At 49.2% G+C, this 18,765-nt stretch overlaps 1 protein-coding gene across 2 annotated transcripts in view; it reads left to right on the top strand.

Moving 5' to 3' along the window:
* The window catches only part of PLXDC1 (plexin domain containing 1), a 60,005-nt gene that overhangs the window by 26,092 nt on the left and 15,148 nt on the right, over positions 1-18,765 (top strand). For both annotated transcript variants that reach the window (XM_074319668.1, XM_074319669.1), the window contains exons 6-8: positions 618-736; positions 1,731-1,830; positions 16,063-16,158. In XM_074319668.1, coding sequence (XP_074175769.1) covers positions 618-736; positions 1,731-1,830; positions 16,063-16,158 — 315 coding nt within the window. The remainder of the gene's footprint in view (positions 1-617; positions 737-1,730; positions 1,831-16,062; positions 16,159-18,765) is intronic.

Here is an 18,765-nt window from a genome sequence, read left to right as displayed (position 1 = left end):
AGCTCTCAGAGTTTGTCACCCAGCACCGAGACACCCCTGGTCCAGCCCCTTCAGAGGAGCCCCAAGGCCCAGAGAGGGCAAGGGACTTGCCCACAGTCACACAGCAAGGCAGCCACCCCAGCTTTCCTTATCTGTGAGATGGCGACGAGATGCCTGCTACTCAGCAGGATCCGAAGAGATAACAACATGAAAGTGCTTGGCTCTTAGTAGAGGTGAAATAAATACTAGAGACCTTTACTGTTTCTTACTCTCACCAGGTTGTCCCTTGAGCACCCACCCTCCTACCCCAGGAGAACAAGCATTTCTCCTATTTCTCCTCCTTTTCATTTTCATCTCAAGTGTCAGGCTAGGCAAGAAGGAAGGGGCATGCTTGGGGTGACAGATGAACAAGCACAGTATCTGGGGGCTGAAGTAGGGTCTTCTGGTTCCTCTCCAACTTGGAAGTCAGGCTGATATTTGTGGGTTGCCCAGCTCCTGCCTCCAGTCAAATCTGCAAACTGCCTCCATCATCCCTGAGGGACCCGACCTGTGACCAATCCTCTTTGGCCACCATTTCTGCAAAGCACTACTCCCTGAACTACCTTTCCGTCCAGCCAGGTCTCTGCTCTTCTCCACAGGGACAGTCTTTGTGGTTCAGTGGGACCACGTCTACCTGCAAGGATGGGAAGACAGGGGCAGCTTCACCTTCCAGGCAGCTCTGCACCGAGACGGCCGCATTGTATTCGGCTACAAAGAGGTGAGTGAGCCCTGCTGCAGAGATGGCTGGGTCTTGTGGAGCCTTTTTTTCATTCAGCAAATATTCGTAGAGAACCTGCAATGTGTCAGGCTTAGGGCTTGGTGCTGGGGATACAGCAGTTAATGAGACAGCTGTGGGCCTTGCCCTTGTAGAGCTTAAGGCTTGTTGAGGAGATAGACAATCATTGCAGGGACAAATGTAGAATTGCCACTGTGACAAGTGCTCCTAAGTCAAGGTGCCTGGTGCCAGGAGAGCCTTCTGTGGGGCTCTTTACCTCAGCAGGGGTCAGGGAAGGCTTCCCTAAGGAAAAGAATCGAAATCTGCAGGATGCATAGGAGTTAAGGAAGCAAAGAGGAGAGTGCAGTAGGTTCCAGGGGAAAGAAAAGCATGTGCAAAGGTCCTGTGACAGGACAGAGCGTGGCTGGTACAAAACTCTGAAAGAAGGCAACATGGCTGGAGGGGAGAGAGTAAGGGGCAAGACACAACAGGGAAACACCAGATTTGTCTTTGACTAAGGTCACTCTGGCTTCACAGTAGAAAATAGATTGTTGGAGGCTCAGAGGGAACGCTGGGAAAAGATTTAGGAAAGAGGTGATACCAGCTAGGAGTCTGTAGGAGTGTGGTGTGTGTCTGGGGAGGTGATGGTGAGAACTGGATAGATTTGATAGCCAGTTAGCCAGCTAATTAATAGGATTTAGCGATGTATCAGATGGAGGAGGGGGAAACGAAGAAAAGGGAGGGGCCGTGGTTGACTCCTAGGTACCTGGTGTGCATGGAGGTTACCGTTCACAAAGATGGAGTAAAGAATAGGAAATGTGCTTGGAGGTGGTGTGGGGAGGACTTGAAATTTGGATGGGGCCCTTGGGTGTGAGATGTCTTCACATCCTCCACGAGGCGACTGAGCACGGATGATGGGTCTGGAGCTCAGAGGGGAAGTCTAAGCTGGTACAAGAGTGTGTAGGGCGTAGCTGGAGCCTCTTCTCCCCTGCTGCAGGTCCCTATGTCCATCCTGGAAATCAGCTCTTCCCAGCACCCTGTCAAAGCCGGTCTGTCAGATGCCTTCATGATTCTCAACCCATCCCCGGATATACCAGGTGAGTCCCCATGGAGCCAATAGAGACCGGGGTTGGGTTGGACTCATCTCAGACTGACCCAGGCTGATGGTGGGATGGCAGTTGGGGGGAGTGGATGGATGGTGGAGAGTTGAGTGGGAAGTGAGGGAAGAAAGGGGCATAGTGAGTTCCAACCTTTCTCCCTTAAAGGAGAGGAACCATTTTTTCCCAGTTAAATCTCCAGTGGGAGGCACCGCACCAGCTGTTGAGGGAAAAGAGGGCCAGGGCCCTTCCACTCAGCATCCCCTCCATTTAGAACATTTCCAGATGCTAAATTAGGGTTTGTGAGTCCTCCTAGGCACAGCCATGGGAGGTGATAGAAAGATATAGAAGGAGCATCACAGGGGCTCCAGGAGACAGAAAAATTGGGTTTCTCTCCCATCCCTGACCCCCACCCTCCCAGTTCCTCTTTCTGAGGCAACTAGGGATGCCAGGCTATTTCTAGAGTTACAAGACATCAGGTAAGTATATTTAACACAAAGGATGGCATACGATGCCACTCTTCTGCTCCTGAACAAAGTATATCCTGCCCATCCTTCCATAACAGCACATACCTCACTCTGTTTTGGCTGCATGATAGCCCATTGTATGGATGGCCTTCATTTAACCAGTCCCCTGGGCATAGACTTCTCAGTTGTTTCCAATCTTTTGCTACAACAAATAATGCTGCAGTGGCTATTTTTGCAAGCAGGTACTTTTATGCCTCCGTGTGAGTATTTCCGTAAGATAAATTCCCACCACTTCACCTGCCCCCTCCCTGGACTCCCTTCCCAAATTCCCAGTGCTCTAGCAAGTGGCTCGGCAAGGACCTCAAGACCCTGTTCCATTGCTGCTGTCAGCTTCTGCTCTAACTGGTTGGTTAACGTCCGTGCTGAGCTGGTTGCTAAATAACCTCAGAATCACCCTGATTGTATTAGTCAGCTACTTCCGCATAGCAAATTACACTGAAACTTATTGGCTTGAAACAACGAACACATTATCTCTTCCTGATCTGTGGATCAGAAAGCAAAACACACGACTTAGTTGGTTCTTCTGGTTCAGGGGCTTTCACAGGCTGCTCTCGAGGTGTTTGCCGGGATGAGTTATCCCAACCATCTATGCTGTGTATGTGTGTGGTGGGGTGGTGGTGGCGGTGAGATCCGCTTCCGAGAGCTTTCACAACATTGTTGGTAGGATTCTGTTCCCCACTCAGTTCCTGCCGTGTGGACCTCCCCATAGCACAGCTCCCAACCTGGCAGCTGGCGTCCAGTAGAGCAGGCAAGGAAGACAGCAGCGGAGTGTGAGTAAGAGGGAAGCCAGGGTCTTTTGTAACCTAATCTTTGAAGAGCCATCCTATCACTTCCACTCTACTGGTTGGAAGCAAGTCACTGGGTCCAACCCACATTCAGGACAGGGTTATAGAGGGTGTGAGTAGCAAGAGGGAAATATTTTATTATTTTTAAGATTTTTATTAAAAATATTGCTAACACCAATATATGGTGATAGAAAGAGAACTGACTCTGGGTGGTGAACACACAATGTGATATATAGATGATGTAATACAGAAATGGACACCTGAAATCTATGTAACTTTACTAACAATTGTCACCCCAATAAACTTTAATTAAAAAAATATATATATAGCTAACATACAATATTATATGTCTCAGGTGTACACCATAATTGTTCAACATTTGTAGACCTAAAGAAGTGATCACCATGATAAGTCCAGCAACCATCTGACACCACACTATGCCACCACAATGTTATTGACTATATTCTCTGTGCTGTACATTACATCCTCATGACTTATTTGTTTTATACCTGGAAATTTGGACCACTTATTGCCCTCCACCTTCCCCGCCCCTTTAAATTTTCAACTATAGTTGACATTCAATATTATTTTATGTTAATTTCAGGGGTACAGCACAGTAGTTAGACATTTGTATAATTTAAGGAGTGATCCCTGTGACTAGTCTAGTATCCACCTGGCACTATACATAGGTATTACCACATTATTGACTATATTCCCTATGCGGTACTTTACATTCCCAAGACGATTTTGTAACTACCAGTTTGTACCTCTTAATCCCTTCACCTTTTTCACTCTGCCCTTCCACCCCCTCCCATCTATCACCCCAACAAATCTAGTACCCATCTGACACCATACATAGTTATTGCAATATTATTGACTATATTCCTTGTGCTATACCCTACATCCCCACTCTAAGAATTTTGACTTGATGCTGCAGACAACAAAGAGCCAGACAGAGAACGTCATGATCAGATCTGTCTGGCAGTGACAAGAAGCAATGGGGGGCAGATAGAAGGGAGAGTGGAGGCTGGGAGCCTCTGGGCAGTGACTGAGGGTCAGGCCCAGGCTTTCACCTGGCTGGTGGACATGATACCTTGGCAAACAGCCCCTGGAGTCCCCAAAGCAGCAGCTCCCACAATAGACCCCTTGCGCCTCCTCCAGGTCTCTCAGAACAAGTGCGGCTGCCCTGCTGTTTTTTCAGGTGCACTGTACTTCCTCCCCCCCCTTACCCAGTCTCCCCACATCTCCCTGGCTGGCTGTGACTACTGTGTGACAACCAATTTGTACTTCTTAATCCCTTCCCCTTTTTTGACCCACATCCCCAAACCCCCTCCCATCTGGCAACCATCAAAATGTTCTCTGTATCTATGAGTTTATTTCTGATTTATTTGTTCATTTATTTTGTTCTTTAGATTCTACATATAAGCGCAATCACACTGCATCTGTCTTTCTCTGTCTGACATACTCTACTTAGCACAATACCCTCTAGGCCCATCCATACCGCCACAGAGGGCAAGAACACATTCTCTTCCATGGCCAAGCAACATTCCATTGTATATATGTACCACCTCTTCATTATCCATTCTTCCATCAACACACACCCAGGCTGCCTCCACATCTTGGCCATTTTAAACAATGCTGCAATGAACATATGGATGCATACACCCCTTGAAGTAGCGTTTTGAGTTTCTTTAGATAAATACCCACAAGTAGAATTGGGTCCTTCTTTGTCTCTTGTTATACCCTTTGTTTTAAAGTCTATTTTGTCTGGTATAATAAGTATGGCTACCCCAGGCTTTTTTTTTTCCTTTTTTTTCATTTTCATGAAATATCTTTTTCCATCTTTTTACTTTCTGTCTGGGTGTCTTTCAATCTGAAGTGATTCTCTTGTGGGCAGCATATGAAAGGGTTTTGTTTTCTTATCCATTCAGCCCTCCTATGTCTTTTGAGTGGAGCGTTTAATCTATTTACATTGAAAGTAATTGTTGATAGATATGTAGCTATTGCCATTATATTATTCATAATTTTGATCCTTTTTTTCCATCTTAAAGAATTCCCTTTAACATTCCATGTAATGAACTCCTTTAGCTTTTTCTTTTCTGGGAAGCTCTTTATCTGTCCTTCGATTTTAAATGATAGCGTTGCTAAGTACAGGAGTCTTGGTTGTAAGTCCTCAGTTTTCATCACTTTGAATATTTCCTTCCAATCCCTTCTGGCCTGCAAAATTTCTGTTGAGAAATCAGCCTGACAATCTTATGGGAACTCCCTTGTAAGTTAATAGGCACGTGGGAGAGGCCACGCTGTGAACCGAGAATGGCTGCCACCAGTACTGGGCCTGGGGTAGCTCTGCAAAAAGCCAGGACACCCCGAGGGCTGCTGCCATATGCAAGCTCCTTTAAAGTTCAGCTGTTGACAAAGCTTCATGTGGTATTCAAGTTGGGTGAGGCAGGGTCTCAGAGAGTCACTAGAGTGGGAAGAATTATGGTCACCAGGTTAATGTAGATTCTGGTTTGGTGTCAGTGCTGAGCCTCGAACTACTCGGAAAAAGTCTCAGAGCACACCAAGGCCAGTCGTCTTCCTCCTGGGGTCTGTGGACTCCAATAGTTTTCCAAGAAAGAGTGCAGTGTGGATGGGGCTTGCTGCTTGCAGCCACTGGGTGGGGTGAGATCCCAGTGAGTCTGTAGGGCAGAGCCCTGGAGCTCATCAGACCAATCAGATTCAGATTTGGCCAGAAGTGTAAGGGGTGGGCTCACCATATTAAAGATGGCTGCCACCTGCCTGGCTGCATGGGAGAAGGACCCCACACAGGGAAAATAGCAACTGTCCTCCAGCCCTGGCCTTGAAGCCACACACTTCAATCTGCTCCCTGTATGCCTCTGACGCCCCCTAAGTCACCATTCCTCCACTGGAGCCCAAAGTGAGTGCTTCTGAGTGAGTGAGTATATGCGTGGCCATTTAAGAGGATGTCTAGATTTCCTGCAGCCTTCTGTCTCACACAGATGGTTGGAATCCCTACTGTTTTCCCAGCCAGATGTTATGGGGGCTCCTCTTCCTGGAGTGGGGCTGGGGTCCTTCGCTCCTCTGGGGGGAACCTTCAAGGCTGAGGTATCCCTTCCTATTTTTAACCACTATATGGAGGTTTGGGACTAGCCCAGTTCGTGTCTCTGCCCTTCCTACCAGTCTCGACATGGCATCTTCTTTATATCCTTAGTTATAAAACTTCTGTTCAGCCAGACTTCAGATGGTTCTCTGGACTGATTGTTCTATAACTTAGTTGTAATTTTTATGTGTTCACGGGAGGAAGAAGCACAGTGTTTATCTACTCCACCATCTTGGATCTCCTTTATTATTGATATTTTTTAATTAAAGAAAAGTTTCCATTTATTAACAGGGGCCATTTTAGAGACTGCTTATCACACTGATTATAATCCTGTCCTCAGGCTCTGAGCTTTAGAGTATCTTATTGGATCATCCTCCCAACATTGTAAGTGAATGTTCAGTAGTCCCCCCTTATCCGTGGTTTCACTTTCTGTGGTCATGGTCAACCATAGTCCAAAAATATTAAATGGAAAAATCTGGAAATAAACAATTTTTTTGTGTTTTAAATTGCACACCATTCTGAGTAGCATAATGAAATCTTCTGCCCTTCTGTTTCATTCTGCCCAGAATGTGAATCAACCCTTTGTCCAGCATATCCATGCTGTATACGTTCCCTGCCCGTTAGTCACTTATTGACTGTCTCATCAGAAGGTCTATAATAGCATAACGCTACGTCACACTGCCTATATCATTCACCTCCTCTCATCTCATCATGTAGGCCTTTTATCATCTCACATCATCTCAAGAAGAAGGGAGAGTACAGGACAATAAGATATTTTGAGAGAGACCACATACACATAACTTTTATTACAGTATATTGTTATAATTGTTCTATTTTATTAGTTATTGTTAATCTCTTACTGTGCCTAATTTATAAATTAAATTTCATCATAGGTATGTATATAGGGTTCAGCACTAGCCACAGTTTCAGGCATCCACCAGAGGGTCTTAGAACATATTCCCTGCAGATAAGGGAAGACTACTGCATGTTTGTCACTTTCTAAATGAGGACACAAAGGTTCAGAGAGGTGGAGTGACTTTCTTGTGTCACATAGCTATGAAAGGGAGAACTGAAAATCAGATGTTCTGGGGTTTTTAAACTCCCAGGTCCACCATGGAGACTTTCTAAACCTGACCCACTTCCATTGCATCCAGAGGGGTGCACCCTTTCCTCCTCAGTTCCCCAAACACCCACAGCCTTGTTTCTACACACTTCCTGTTTTGCAGGAAGGACAGTGATAACATGCTCCAACCTTCCCACGTATCACTGAAGCACTGGGGCAGGATCTGGTCCGTTTCATCTGTGCCTCCCTCACAGGGCTTTGTGCATAGCAGAGCCTCAGGAAATGTGTGTTGGATCCAGCTGTTGAATAAGGGTGAAGTAGAGGAAGTCAGATCCCCTGGGAGTGTCTGCATCTGAGGCTCCTCTGTGCTTCTGGAATAAAAAGCTGTTTTAGAGCCAGCCAGGGAGATGTGGGGAGACTGGGTAAGGGGTGGGGGAGGAAGTACAGTGCACCTGAAAAAACAGCAGGGCAGCTACGCCTGTTCTGAGAGACCCGGAGGAGGCGCAAAGGGTCTGTTGTGGGAGCTGCTGCTTCAGGGACTCCAGGGGCTGTTTGCCAAGGTATCATGTCCAGCAGCCAGGTCACTGCCCAGAGGCTCCCAGCCTTCACTCTCCCTTCTATCTGTCCCCCATTGCTTCTTGTCACTGCCAGACAGATCTGATCATGACGTTCTCTGTCTGGCTGTTTGTTGACTGTAGCATCAAATTAAAATCCTTAGAGTAGCGTAAGTGCACACAGCCTGACTTTATAGGCTCACCTCCAAACCCTCCTGTCACGCACCACTCTGTCCAGGAAGCACTGGTCTGTGTGTTCTGTGTTCCCCAAACATGCCAAGGACTATCCGTGTATCTGTGACACAGTCCCTGTCTAAAATGTCCCCCAGCCCAACCAACCCTTTTGTCAGTTGGCAAAGCTCAGATGTCGCCTCCTCCATGCAGCTCACATTGTCACCTTTTCCATGCAGCAGACTTCATGGTTTCCTCCTCCATCCCCGTAGCACTTTGTTGATACCTTTAATATTGATCTCTTCACTCTGCCCTGCTTATCCACTTTATCCCCAGTTAGCTGTGAGCTCCCTAGGGGCTCACTGTGGCCCCAGACTTAGCCCAGTGCCATGGTAACAGCCCAGGAGTGTGTGCTGCCAGAGATTCCCTGTCCTCTGCTCTCTGCTGACCCCAAGTGGGAACTGGGTCTGACACCACTTAGGTTTGGGGTTGAGTGCTTTGGTATTCGTTATCTCTTTTTGTCAAGATTTTTAGCTTGGGGGGGTCCAGGCATAGACTTTGGGAAGAAAATTGAGGTGCCCTAGATGGAGCATATTCATATGCCTGCATTTTTCTGGGACAGTCCCCATGGCCTTCATTGGGTTTTAAATGCTTTGGGGAGTAGTGGCTTTTATGTGGCTAAGAGGTCAGGTTCCTCTGGGTCTGGTATTCAACCCAGGAAATAGGGAATTAGTTTGGATTAGGTTGAGCTGCAAATAACAAACAATAAATCCCAAATGACCAGAGCTGAAATGAGACAAGTTCAGGGAGAGTGCTCTCATCTGCAAATCTTACTGTCACCATGGATATTCCCATTGTCCAAGCCCAGTTGGTCCTACAGAATGGGTGGCATCACTGTCCTTGTCCCCAAGCTGGGCTCCTTCTTGCCTGGGGTACTATGAGGTAGAGTTTGGTTCCCCACTATTCAAGAATCCCCCTGCCACTGAACCCTGTTACGGGACTCTCCTTTCCCAGCCTCCAAACACTTGCCTCCCACCCAAGCCTGAGGGCAGAGGGAATTCTGCATAGTCTCACTTCTGGGTTTGAGAGGAGGACAATTTTTCTTACCATTACTTCCTTATATAAACTACTATACAGGCTTTGGAGCAGGGAGTCTGCAGCGTGTGCTTCGATGCAGAGAAAAGATTCCTGAGCAATTGGCAGCATCTTTCTGCAGAGGCACACAAAACATACAGAATAGCTTATACACTTTTTATTTGGCTGGAGGGGCCCCCAGATGTCAATATAATTTCCTTTATTCACTTGTTTAAGAAACTCTTTCTTTCATGGACAGTATAAAAGCAACTTTAGTGTAGCCAATGTCAAAATGGACAGATTCTGAGTTTGTGGAATCAGTTAATGAGCCTTCGTTATTAAAGACTGCTCCTTGGCTAGCCCCAGAATGGCCTCAGACGGCCCTAACACTTGGGCCATCTCCTTTACCAGAACTTTCCTTTCCTTTCAAAGGCAGATGTGAGTCCAGAAATGTGTCAGAGGCCTGTGCTGTACCTCTGTGATGGGCTGCTGGGTGGGAGGCCCCGGAACTGGCTACAGAAGAGTGAGAAGGACTAGCCAAGTGAGGGAGTGGTGGGTGGAGACATGTCATCACCACATCTGGCCCGTTTTGCCTTCTGGCCGCTCTGGATAAAGGGTCCTTTACAGTGCTCTCCAATTGAGTTTTTATCCATCTGGGAGCCCTTCCTCCCCTCTTTTCACTTTTCTCTTCTGTTTTTCTCTCTACTCTGTTCCCCGAGTCTTGTCATTTCTTGCCTCCTCTCCTCTCTTGGCCCCTTTTCTACTTTGCTTTAGTGCTGAGGGAGGGAGAATCTTCCTGGAGTGAGGACCCTCATTGTGTTTACTTCTGGGGTCCCCTGCTGAGGCTCTATTCATAATTATTGAATGAATAACCAAGTTGAGCAAAGGAATACATGAATGAGTAAATGAACACTTTTTCCTGAGCCACCATTTTATATTTTTTTATGTTAGATCCACTCATTTTGGAGGAAAGTTTGTAGCAGGACCTGTGAGTCTGATTTCTTCTGACCAATCCAGCTCTCCCCCATGGGTGTCTGTGTTGAAACAAAACGGGGTGTGTAAACCTCTCTTTTGAACCACTAGCATTTCCTGATTGGGCGGCAGGGCTTTCTATGTATGGACCTTAGAATTTCTGAATCTTTGATGAGTAGAAGCAGAGATAAAACAGAACATGTCCAATTGCCAAAAATGTGGGTTTGGCGTGGCCTGTCTTTGTTCTAGAAGGTATTCGCTGGTCACGCAGACAGACGTCATCGTCCTTGGGCGAACCCCAGATGCGGGCGAGATAATCCAAAAACAAATAACTCCGGCAGGGATATTAAAGGTTCTGTTTATAGAGAAATAAAAATATTACCAAAGCCATACACTCAGACAAGCACAAGTTGGCTGTTGAAGTGAGCAAATATTTTTAATCAGAGATGTGTTTCTGCCCACACCCCCTCACCCCCCTGCCCTGCTGGTAGGGCTGTGGTGGGTTTTGGAGGACATCTGTCCACCTCTGGTTGCACCCTCACTTGAGGCACACCCCCCACTCCTCTGAGCCCAGCCAGTGGGGAGACCTGTCCCTAGATTCTGGTGTAAGGTTTGCTGGGAGCCCCGCTTTCCCAGGCTGCTGCTTATGTGTCTCTGTCCCTGCAACTGGCCCCTTTGACAAGTTTGTGTCTCCATTTGTGCCCCAACCCTGACTCTTTGACCCTCCCATTTCACTTTCCTTCTGACCAAGGGCCACTGTCCCCTACTTTCTCGTAGGTGGAGAAGTCCTGCAATCCAGCTCTCCTACTTTCAGCTCTAACTTAAGAAGCAGCATGTCTGGCTTTCTCTGGCCCACTAGGGGTGGCCCGTTGAAGAAAGGCCATAATCTGTGGTGGGCAGGGGAGGAAGTGCGTTCTTCCTTTGGGCTGTGGGCTGAAGTTATAATAGTGCTGAGGTTTTCATGACTCTTTGTAACCCATTCATTCATTCACAGGCATTTCTTGTGGCCCTGTTATGTGCAGGGCTTGTGCTAGAGGTTGGGGGACAGAGACAATTAAGTTGCAGTCTGTGCCCTTGGGGAGCTTGCAGTCTGGTGTCGCAGGTGGCCAGCAAAGTAAATACTGATGGACCAGTGTAACAGGTGACACCAGACATTGCACAGGGGGCAGCGGAGCTCAGGAGGGGCCACTAACTATGCCCAAGGGTGGGGGAAGTCTTCAAGGAGGGCATGTCCTTTGAGCTGAGCCCTGAAGGATGGGGCAGATAAAGGAAGAAAGGTTTACATGGACTCTAGACCCGCTGGCCACATGCGCCTTGGAAAACCTGGCGTTTCACGTTTATTTTTTATCCTATTACATATCGGTGCTAAAAGGGATGATTTTCAGAAGGAGAGACGGTTCCTGTAGGTAACGGGTGGGATGCAGCTGTGAAAGGCTGCCTGGGCCTTCCCCATCCTCTGCTTAGATGTCCTGCATCCCCCAGCCTTAATCAAAGTCCAGGCCACCTTCACATAGCAGTTAGTGTCACACAGGGAGGGCCCTGCCACACAAATCAGCCTGGGCCTTTGTGAGAATTAAAAATTGGTGCCTCCTCTGGGCAGATGAATTACAGAAAGATGTCCTTCCTCACCCCAATTTCAGACCCCACTCCTGCTTTGTAAGGGGCCTTTCTTGTATTAAAAAAAAAAGTGAAAAAACGTGTGTGTGTGTGTGTGTGTGTGTGTGTGTGTGTGTACGTGGCTACACAGGGCTCTGTGAACCTCGCTCCCTCTGCTTTTGATGGAGGGTTCTCTCCTACCTAGGACCCTGGTAATCCTGTGAACATCTGGCGGTTACTGCCTGATATGTAGGAGGTTTGCCTCCTGGGCCTCTTCTCTCTCAGACTTGTTTAGGAGAAAAATCAACATACCATTACTAGATCTTTGGGACATTGGTTTAGTGATATTTTTTTTAATTGTAAATATTTCCCTTGGAGTCTTTTAGAAATACAACTAAAGAAACCGTAAGCAGGGGTGTGCTAGAGACACTTGTACAGATTCACAAGAGCAAATTGGCCACTTTTCTTCCCAGTTCTGTGCTCGGTGACTCCCAATTGGGAGCTTGAAATCAGTCATTTTGCCACAAAAATCAGCCAATGCTACAAGTTGAGGGCCCCTCCCTGCTCCTACCCCTCCCCACGCCAGAAGCCAGTGGTTAAACGTTTTTCTACACACACAGCTTTGCTGAATTTCTGGAGCTGCACTGACATCAGGCTTGAGTTTGAAGTCTGGCCTCTGGGGAAAAAACAAAAAGCTGTGTGGCTTTGGGCAAATGAGTCCCCTCTTTGATCTCACTGTCCTCCTTTGTGAAATGGGGAGAACAGTGATGTCTGTCTAGACGCCTCAGAAAGTTGTGAGAGCAAGTGGGAGGAGTCAGATCCAGGTACCCTCCTATGATGTGAGCCCTGTGGGGGCAGGGCCACCTCTGTCCTGCATGTCACTGAGGGCTCGGGGCTTAGCACAGCCCCTGGGCAGAGCAGGTGCCATATCTGTGTGTTGAACAAGTGAATGAATATGGTGTGTGGCGGTGCTGAGCTTTTATATGAGCTTTTTCATTAAATAGTTCTTTTCCCTGTAAGGCTATGGATAGGCCTGGTAAATTGTAAAGTGTTACACAAAGTTTCATCAGTCCATGGGTTAATCTGCCTGGGCCTCAGTTTCCCACTTGTGAAATGAAGGGCAAAACAACTTATCGCAGCTCTCAACCTGGTATGTCTGAGTCTCTGAAGCCTGTGGCCCATCTCTTCACTCATAAAGCCCACACAGGGGTGGTGATCTCCTGCTGGGCACCCTTTAGGACTGCCTGGACCCCACCCTTTCCAGCTGTTTTCCTTAGAAGCAGAAAGTCCCCTGATCTGCCCGAGAAAGAAGGAGAAAAAGCAGGAAGAGGCCTGGATCTCATTACAAACTGTCTAGCTCCGATTCAGGGGAGGGAGGGTGCCTTGGGGCTGGAGTGCTTATCCTCTCTGGAAGGCCAAGTCCAAAGGCCTCCTCCTGCCCCTCTGCATGGCAGCCAGTAGGTTGGGGGTGGGGGAAGGACTCTGAGATAAAGTACTCTCCGAAGAGCCCGCAAAGGTGGTGTGGGACGTTCCACCAGGCCCATTCACCACCTTAGCACTGACCTTCCTCCACTTCTCCTGTTAGCTCACTCTCAGGGGTGGGGAGAGTGGGGGAGTGGGGGGGCACGGGGTGGGGGTGGGGGTTGTGAAAAAGCAAGAAACAGCATCCCATCTGGACCAGGAAAACAAGGGTAGGGGGCAGCACTCACGGGAAGAGAAGCGAGCAGCCTGGACCCTGGGAGCCAACAGGGGGAAAGGGAGAGGCCCACAGTGGGCAGTGGGGGGTGACACCTGAGTCTGGGAGTTGTGAAGCTGGGGGACCAGCATGTCCAGACTGCTGGCACAGCCCTGTGGCCAGGCTGCCTCTTGGGTGTCCTCACTCCATCCGCAGCCTCTCAGGACTTCCTGAGGAGCTGAGGAACCCACTTAAGAATCGCTCACTGACAAAAACTATGCTATGGGGGGTGGCAGGAGGGAGGGGAAAAAATGAGCCATTCTTTTCTCTCATATTCTTTGGCCAGGGTAGAGTTTGAGGGGTTGGGAGAGGCTGAATATGCTCTAGTCTCAGCCACAAGAAAACCAAACACACAAAAGGAGGGGATGGTGAGAAGATAGAGGAACTCACATATTTTAAGTGGCTTCTCTGGGCCAGGTACTTGCTGTACATAAGTTACATACTTTAATTCTCAGAATAACCCCATAAGTATAATATAACTAGTTTCATTTTTAGATGAGACCCACTGAGCTTAAGTCCCTTGTCCAAAGGGACACAAGTGGTAAGGACAGAGCCTAAACCTCCCCTCCCTGTGTGGTCTCTCCCGATGTAGGGCTTCTCTTCCTCCATGTTCTTGTCGGTCTCTCCACAGTCTTTCCCCTTCCCACTCTGCCCAGAGCAGAACTTGACCCATGGTAACAGACAGATCTTCCTGGTGACATGTCGGTAAGTAGTGCCCGCATTTTAGCCACACGCCTCTGCAGTGGGGCTGCAGATTCTTGTTTCGTTCCAGGAGGGCTCTGCTGGCATCAGTGCCAAAGCGGTTTCCTTTTCATTGCATGAATGTGTGTCAAGGATGTGTCTGTGGTTTCAGGTGTTTCAGGGGCTGCGGTGTCCACCGTTATTCTTCAGTGGGGCAGTGTGGTGTGCTGGGGGGAGAGCACACTTGGGTGCCAGACCGGCTGGGGGGGTCAGTCATGGTTTGAGTGGGAGGAAACAATTCCAGATTGGGGAATAAATAAACGAAAGAAACGTAGATGAGAGATATTTTTTAAGCAGCGACACTCCCCCATATTCTTTATATAGGAGGGTGAGCAGAGGGATGGGACACCCATCAGCTGCACAGGATGCCCTCTCTTTTATGGATGCCCCTACTGAGTTCTACTGCCACCTTGGGAAACTTTCCTCCAAACCACCTTCAGCTGAATGAGAAAATTATATCCTCACCTACTCTGGGCTTCTAGTGACACAAACCCAACTCAAACTAGCTGGGAAAAGGGGGTACATTGGGGATATTGAAGTAGCCCACAGAGCCAGAAGAAGAGGTGACAACTGGTAAGACAGGGACCAGGGCAGGTCCTGGGACTCCAGAGCCTGGAATGTCACCAGTATGACCTGCTTCTCTCCATGACATGGCTTCATTCTCTGGCTTTCCGCATGAGACTGGAACTGTGGCCATTCACGGACTCCTAGTTTGCATCTTCTCAGCTTCATTACTAGAGGGCAAAGGGTCTCTTGGTTACAGTTGAAAAGTTCCAGGGAAGGTCTCTGATTGGTCCGGCTTCCATCAGATGGCCAGCCCTGGACCAATCACAATGTTGCCAGAAGCAGGGTCATGGAGGAAGATGGCAGTTCCTGCAGACCACATGTAGGAAGGGGCTGGGGGCAGTTCCCCCAAAGGGAATTAGAGAAGCAGTCCAGAAGGAAGAAGGGGTGCTGGGGTGACCAAACACTAAGTGGCCTTTTCCCTTCATGGAGAACTCATTCACAAAGTTTAGTGGCTGGCTGCCTGCCTTTCAGAGACAGAGGAAACCCGCCCCAAGTCATAGTTCTTAGGTGGGAATGGGGGTGTGATGTGAAATATCAGAGCATCTCAGATTGCCATTTTAGGAAAAGTCTTTTCATCTTCATTTCCAGATTTTTTCCTCCCAAAGGTGTTGTGTGTGGCAGGTGTTTCTGTCTTTCCACCTTACAGACAAGAAACTGGGCCCTAAGGTTATCCAGCGTGTCAGGAGCAGAACTCAAATCAGAACTTGGGTCTCCTGGCTCTGAGATCCTGTAAGAAGTTTCTGCAGGGACCAAGGCAGGACAACAGCCTGGATCCAGGCCCTGAACCTCACCCTGGCCTCCATCCGGGAGGGGAGAATTTCTTCTAGTTCAGCCTGTCCATCCACAGACATGTACAAGGTGTTCACTGTAGGTCAGGTTCAGGACCAGATGTTCACAGTCTAATGCTCCCACCCTCCAAATAAAACCTAATGTCCACACTAGGTGGTGAGTGCAGTGGGAGGAGGGCACCTGGCCTGAGTGGGGAAGAGAAGGGAATGGTCAAGAGGGGCTGCTCAGAGGAAGTGGCCCTTGAGCTGGATCTAGAAGGATGAGCTGGACAGGGAGAGAAGGGGTGGAAATGCATTATGGGTCAAGGGAGCAGTAGCTGTGAAGCCACAGAGGCATACGGGAGTGTGGGATCTCCTATGTCCTGACCACAAAGCTCTCTTCTCAAGGTCACCTCCTGTCCTCTTGTGTCCTTGCAGCACCAACATCATTATCCTAGGTTGATGGGTGTCTTTTTTTGCCCTCAGTTCCACTTGCTACAACCTCTTTCTTGCCCGTCTGTCAGGCTCCCAGGTATAGCCCATGAGATGCTCCTAACAACAGGCTCTGCCTCTGTTTCAGAATCTCGGCGAAGGGCCATCTTTGAATACCACCGTGTGGAGCTGGATCCCAGCACAGTCACCAGCACGTCAGCCGTGGAGTTCACCCCATTGCCAAGTAAGTAGGGGTGGTTCCCAAGGAGAGGAAGAGGCGTTCTGCTGTGCTAGAAAGAGCTCTGGAGTCAAACAGTGCCTTCCACTGACCCCTGTGTGGGTACAGCCACCTAACATTAGGACCTTCATTTCTCATCTGTCACATGGGGCTGACACCACCACCCTTGGTCAGGGTTAGAACCACAGTAGGGAGAGTTGAGGACGTAAATGGCAGCTCTGACACTAACTAGCACATCTCAGGCCCAGAGTGTGGTCTGTGCTTGACAAATACAGCTATTGTTATTAACACATAATTGAAACCCAGGAAAGATGTACCTCTGAGGACTTAAACTGAGCACCCAGGAAAAATAATCCAGGAACTGAATTGATCCATAAGTTTAGCATGTTATTGTCCTGAGAGGCGAGGTGATGCTGGAGTCTAGGCAGAAGGCCATAGAAGGATTTCGCCAGCCGTTCTCCCAGCACCGTGGGGCCTCAGCCCTCTCCCCCCTTGGTCCCCCCTCACCTAAAGTTGAAGGCCCCCCACGGCCATGGCCCCAGTTGCTGCTGTGGATCCTGCAGGATCAGGGTTGGACGTTCTCCAGGATCTGGTCGGAGCCCCTGGGGAGTGTGAGGGGAAGAAGCACCACACTCCCATTCTTATATTTTTAAAGAACGTTTTAATTTCCTCTCCTGTCTCATGATCCCTCCGGCTTCTGAAGCCATGGCCTTTCCCTTGCGTCTCTCCTTCCTTTCCTCTTCCCAGGGGGCTCACGGAGCAGGGAGCGGAGAAAGAAGAGGAGGAGGTCTCTTCTCCAATGCTCCGCTGCTGTCTCGGTCGGGGCTCAGCATGTGTCCTCCCTTGGAAAAGAGGAAGGACCCAGACACTATGGGGTCACAGGGCTGGAAAACGGTGTAGGGTCACAGCCCCACGCCCACTCCAGCCACCCTCCCTCTAGTCCAGAGAGGCCTGGGGCCTGAGAACCAGCGGTTCCTCAGGGACTGGTGGGAGCAAACCTCAAGTCCTAGGACTTGAATACAACTTCATGTGGGAACAAGGACATCCAAGGACAGGGCTAACTTCCCAGGGCGGAAAAAGTGAGCCGTCCTGGGAATGTTTCTGGGCCACTGTTTGTACATGTAAGCCACTTCCCACACCTCTAGTAAGTTTTGTGAGCATTTAATAGCACGCAGGACATCTGAAATGCAGAAGAGAAATAAAGGTCAGTGGGTGTTATGAACACCCCACAAGGCTCCCAGGATTTGTTGTCAGCTTAACTGGAGCCATTTAAGGGGCCTCCAGTGTCACTAGGAATGACCAGGCCATGGGCTCCCATGTGGCTGCTGCTGGTGGGCAGGGGGCAGTGCTACCAAGGTTATGACTGAAGGCCCTGGGAGGTCGGTGAGCTTTGCCCTCAGAAAACTCTGTCCCCCAGCCCAGGCTCTCTCCCTTACCTTTGGGTCAGGGAGGACTTAGTCAAGATTCTTCCAGAGGTGTGGGCCATCTCCAAGCCATTGCACTCTGTGGCTGGTCCCTCTTCTAGAAGAGACTCATGAAAAGGTGGTGTGGGGTGTGGGTGGGTACTGGGGTACGGGTACCCCACAGAGGCTGAGAGCTGAAGCTCTTGGCTCAGACAGATCTCGGTTCACACCCAGAACTACCCCTCTTAGCTCCATGACTCTCTCCAAGCCTCAGTTCCCTCCTCTGTAAAATGAGGTAACAATAGCATCTATATATCGATTCTAGAAACATGTAAACTGACCACGACATGCCAGGCACTGCTCTCGGCCTTCTGGGTACACAAGGGGACAAAATAGCCAGAGCTCTCGTTCTCAGGCCAGGCCTATCTCTGCTTATTTCCTGCCCGTGGTCTTCTATTCACCCTTCCAGGGCCTGCAAAGCCCTGGCAGATGAAAGGACACGGTGCCACCTACAGACAGTCCCTCCTGCAAAGCGACTTCAGGTGACCACGCTGTGCCCACAACAGCTTTCCTCCCACTCACCAAGGGCTGCTTCCCAGCTGCCATCTTGTTGGGGGTCCATAGAATGCAAATTGGTTCCCTAAGTAATGGATTGCGGTAGAGGCCCAGGAAAACTCACATAGTGAAGAAATGAGTGTGATGTTTGTTGAATGAGTGGTCATATTTCTGTATTGTTAGTTGTCACCTCTTGCTGCTGTCAACGTGCTCTGTTCAGCTGCTCATCTGATGAGCCCTTCTGTTGCGGTTTTTCTGGGGGAGGGCCTGTCTCTCCTTGTAAGAAAATGCATGGGCTTTGTGGCAACTGCTTGCCACTCAGAGGTCGTTCTGGTTCACTTAATTGGGTGGTATTCGATTGCAAGTGAACAACCCTTAAAATCCAGCCCCCACGCCTCCTGCTCCCCGGGCCTCCCTGCTCCTCTGCCCGGCTGGTGCCAGAGGGGTCTGCACACCCACCAGCAGCCTGCTCCCACTGACTTCTCTGCCCGCTGACTGCCCTGCTCAGGGGCTCCCACATGTCCCTCATTGTCATTTCCACCACCTTCCGCCTCTCCAGTCTGCCCAGCCTGTTCCTGCTCTGGCTGCTACTGGGAACACGCCTGGGGTGTTCTCCTCCCAGGCCTCTGCGTAGAGAGGGCCGCCTGCTTGGACT

The sequence above is a fragment of the Rhinolophus sinicus genome, linkage group LG15 (genome assembly GCF_036562045.2).
Source record: "Rhinolophus sinicus isolate RSC01 linkage group LG15, ASM3656204v1, whole genome shotgun sequence".
In the NCBI taxonomy this organism is placed as follows: Eukaryota; Metazoa; Chordata; class Mammalia; order Chiroptera; family Rhinolophidae; genus Rhinolophus; species Rhinolophus sinicus.
The sequence above is the reverse complement of the archived record's forward strand: the minus strand, read 5'-3'. Positions and strand labels throughout refer to the sequence as shown.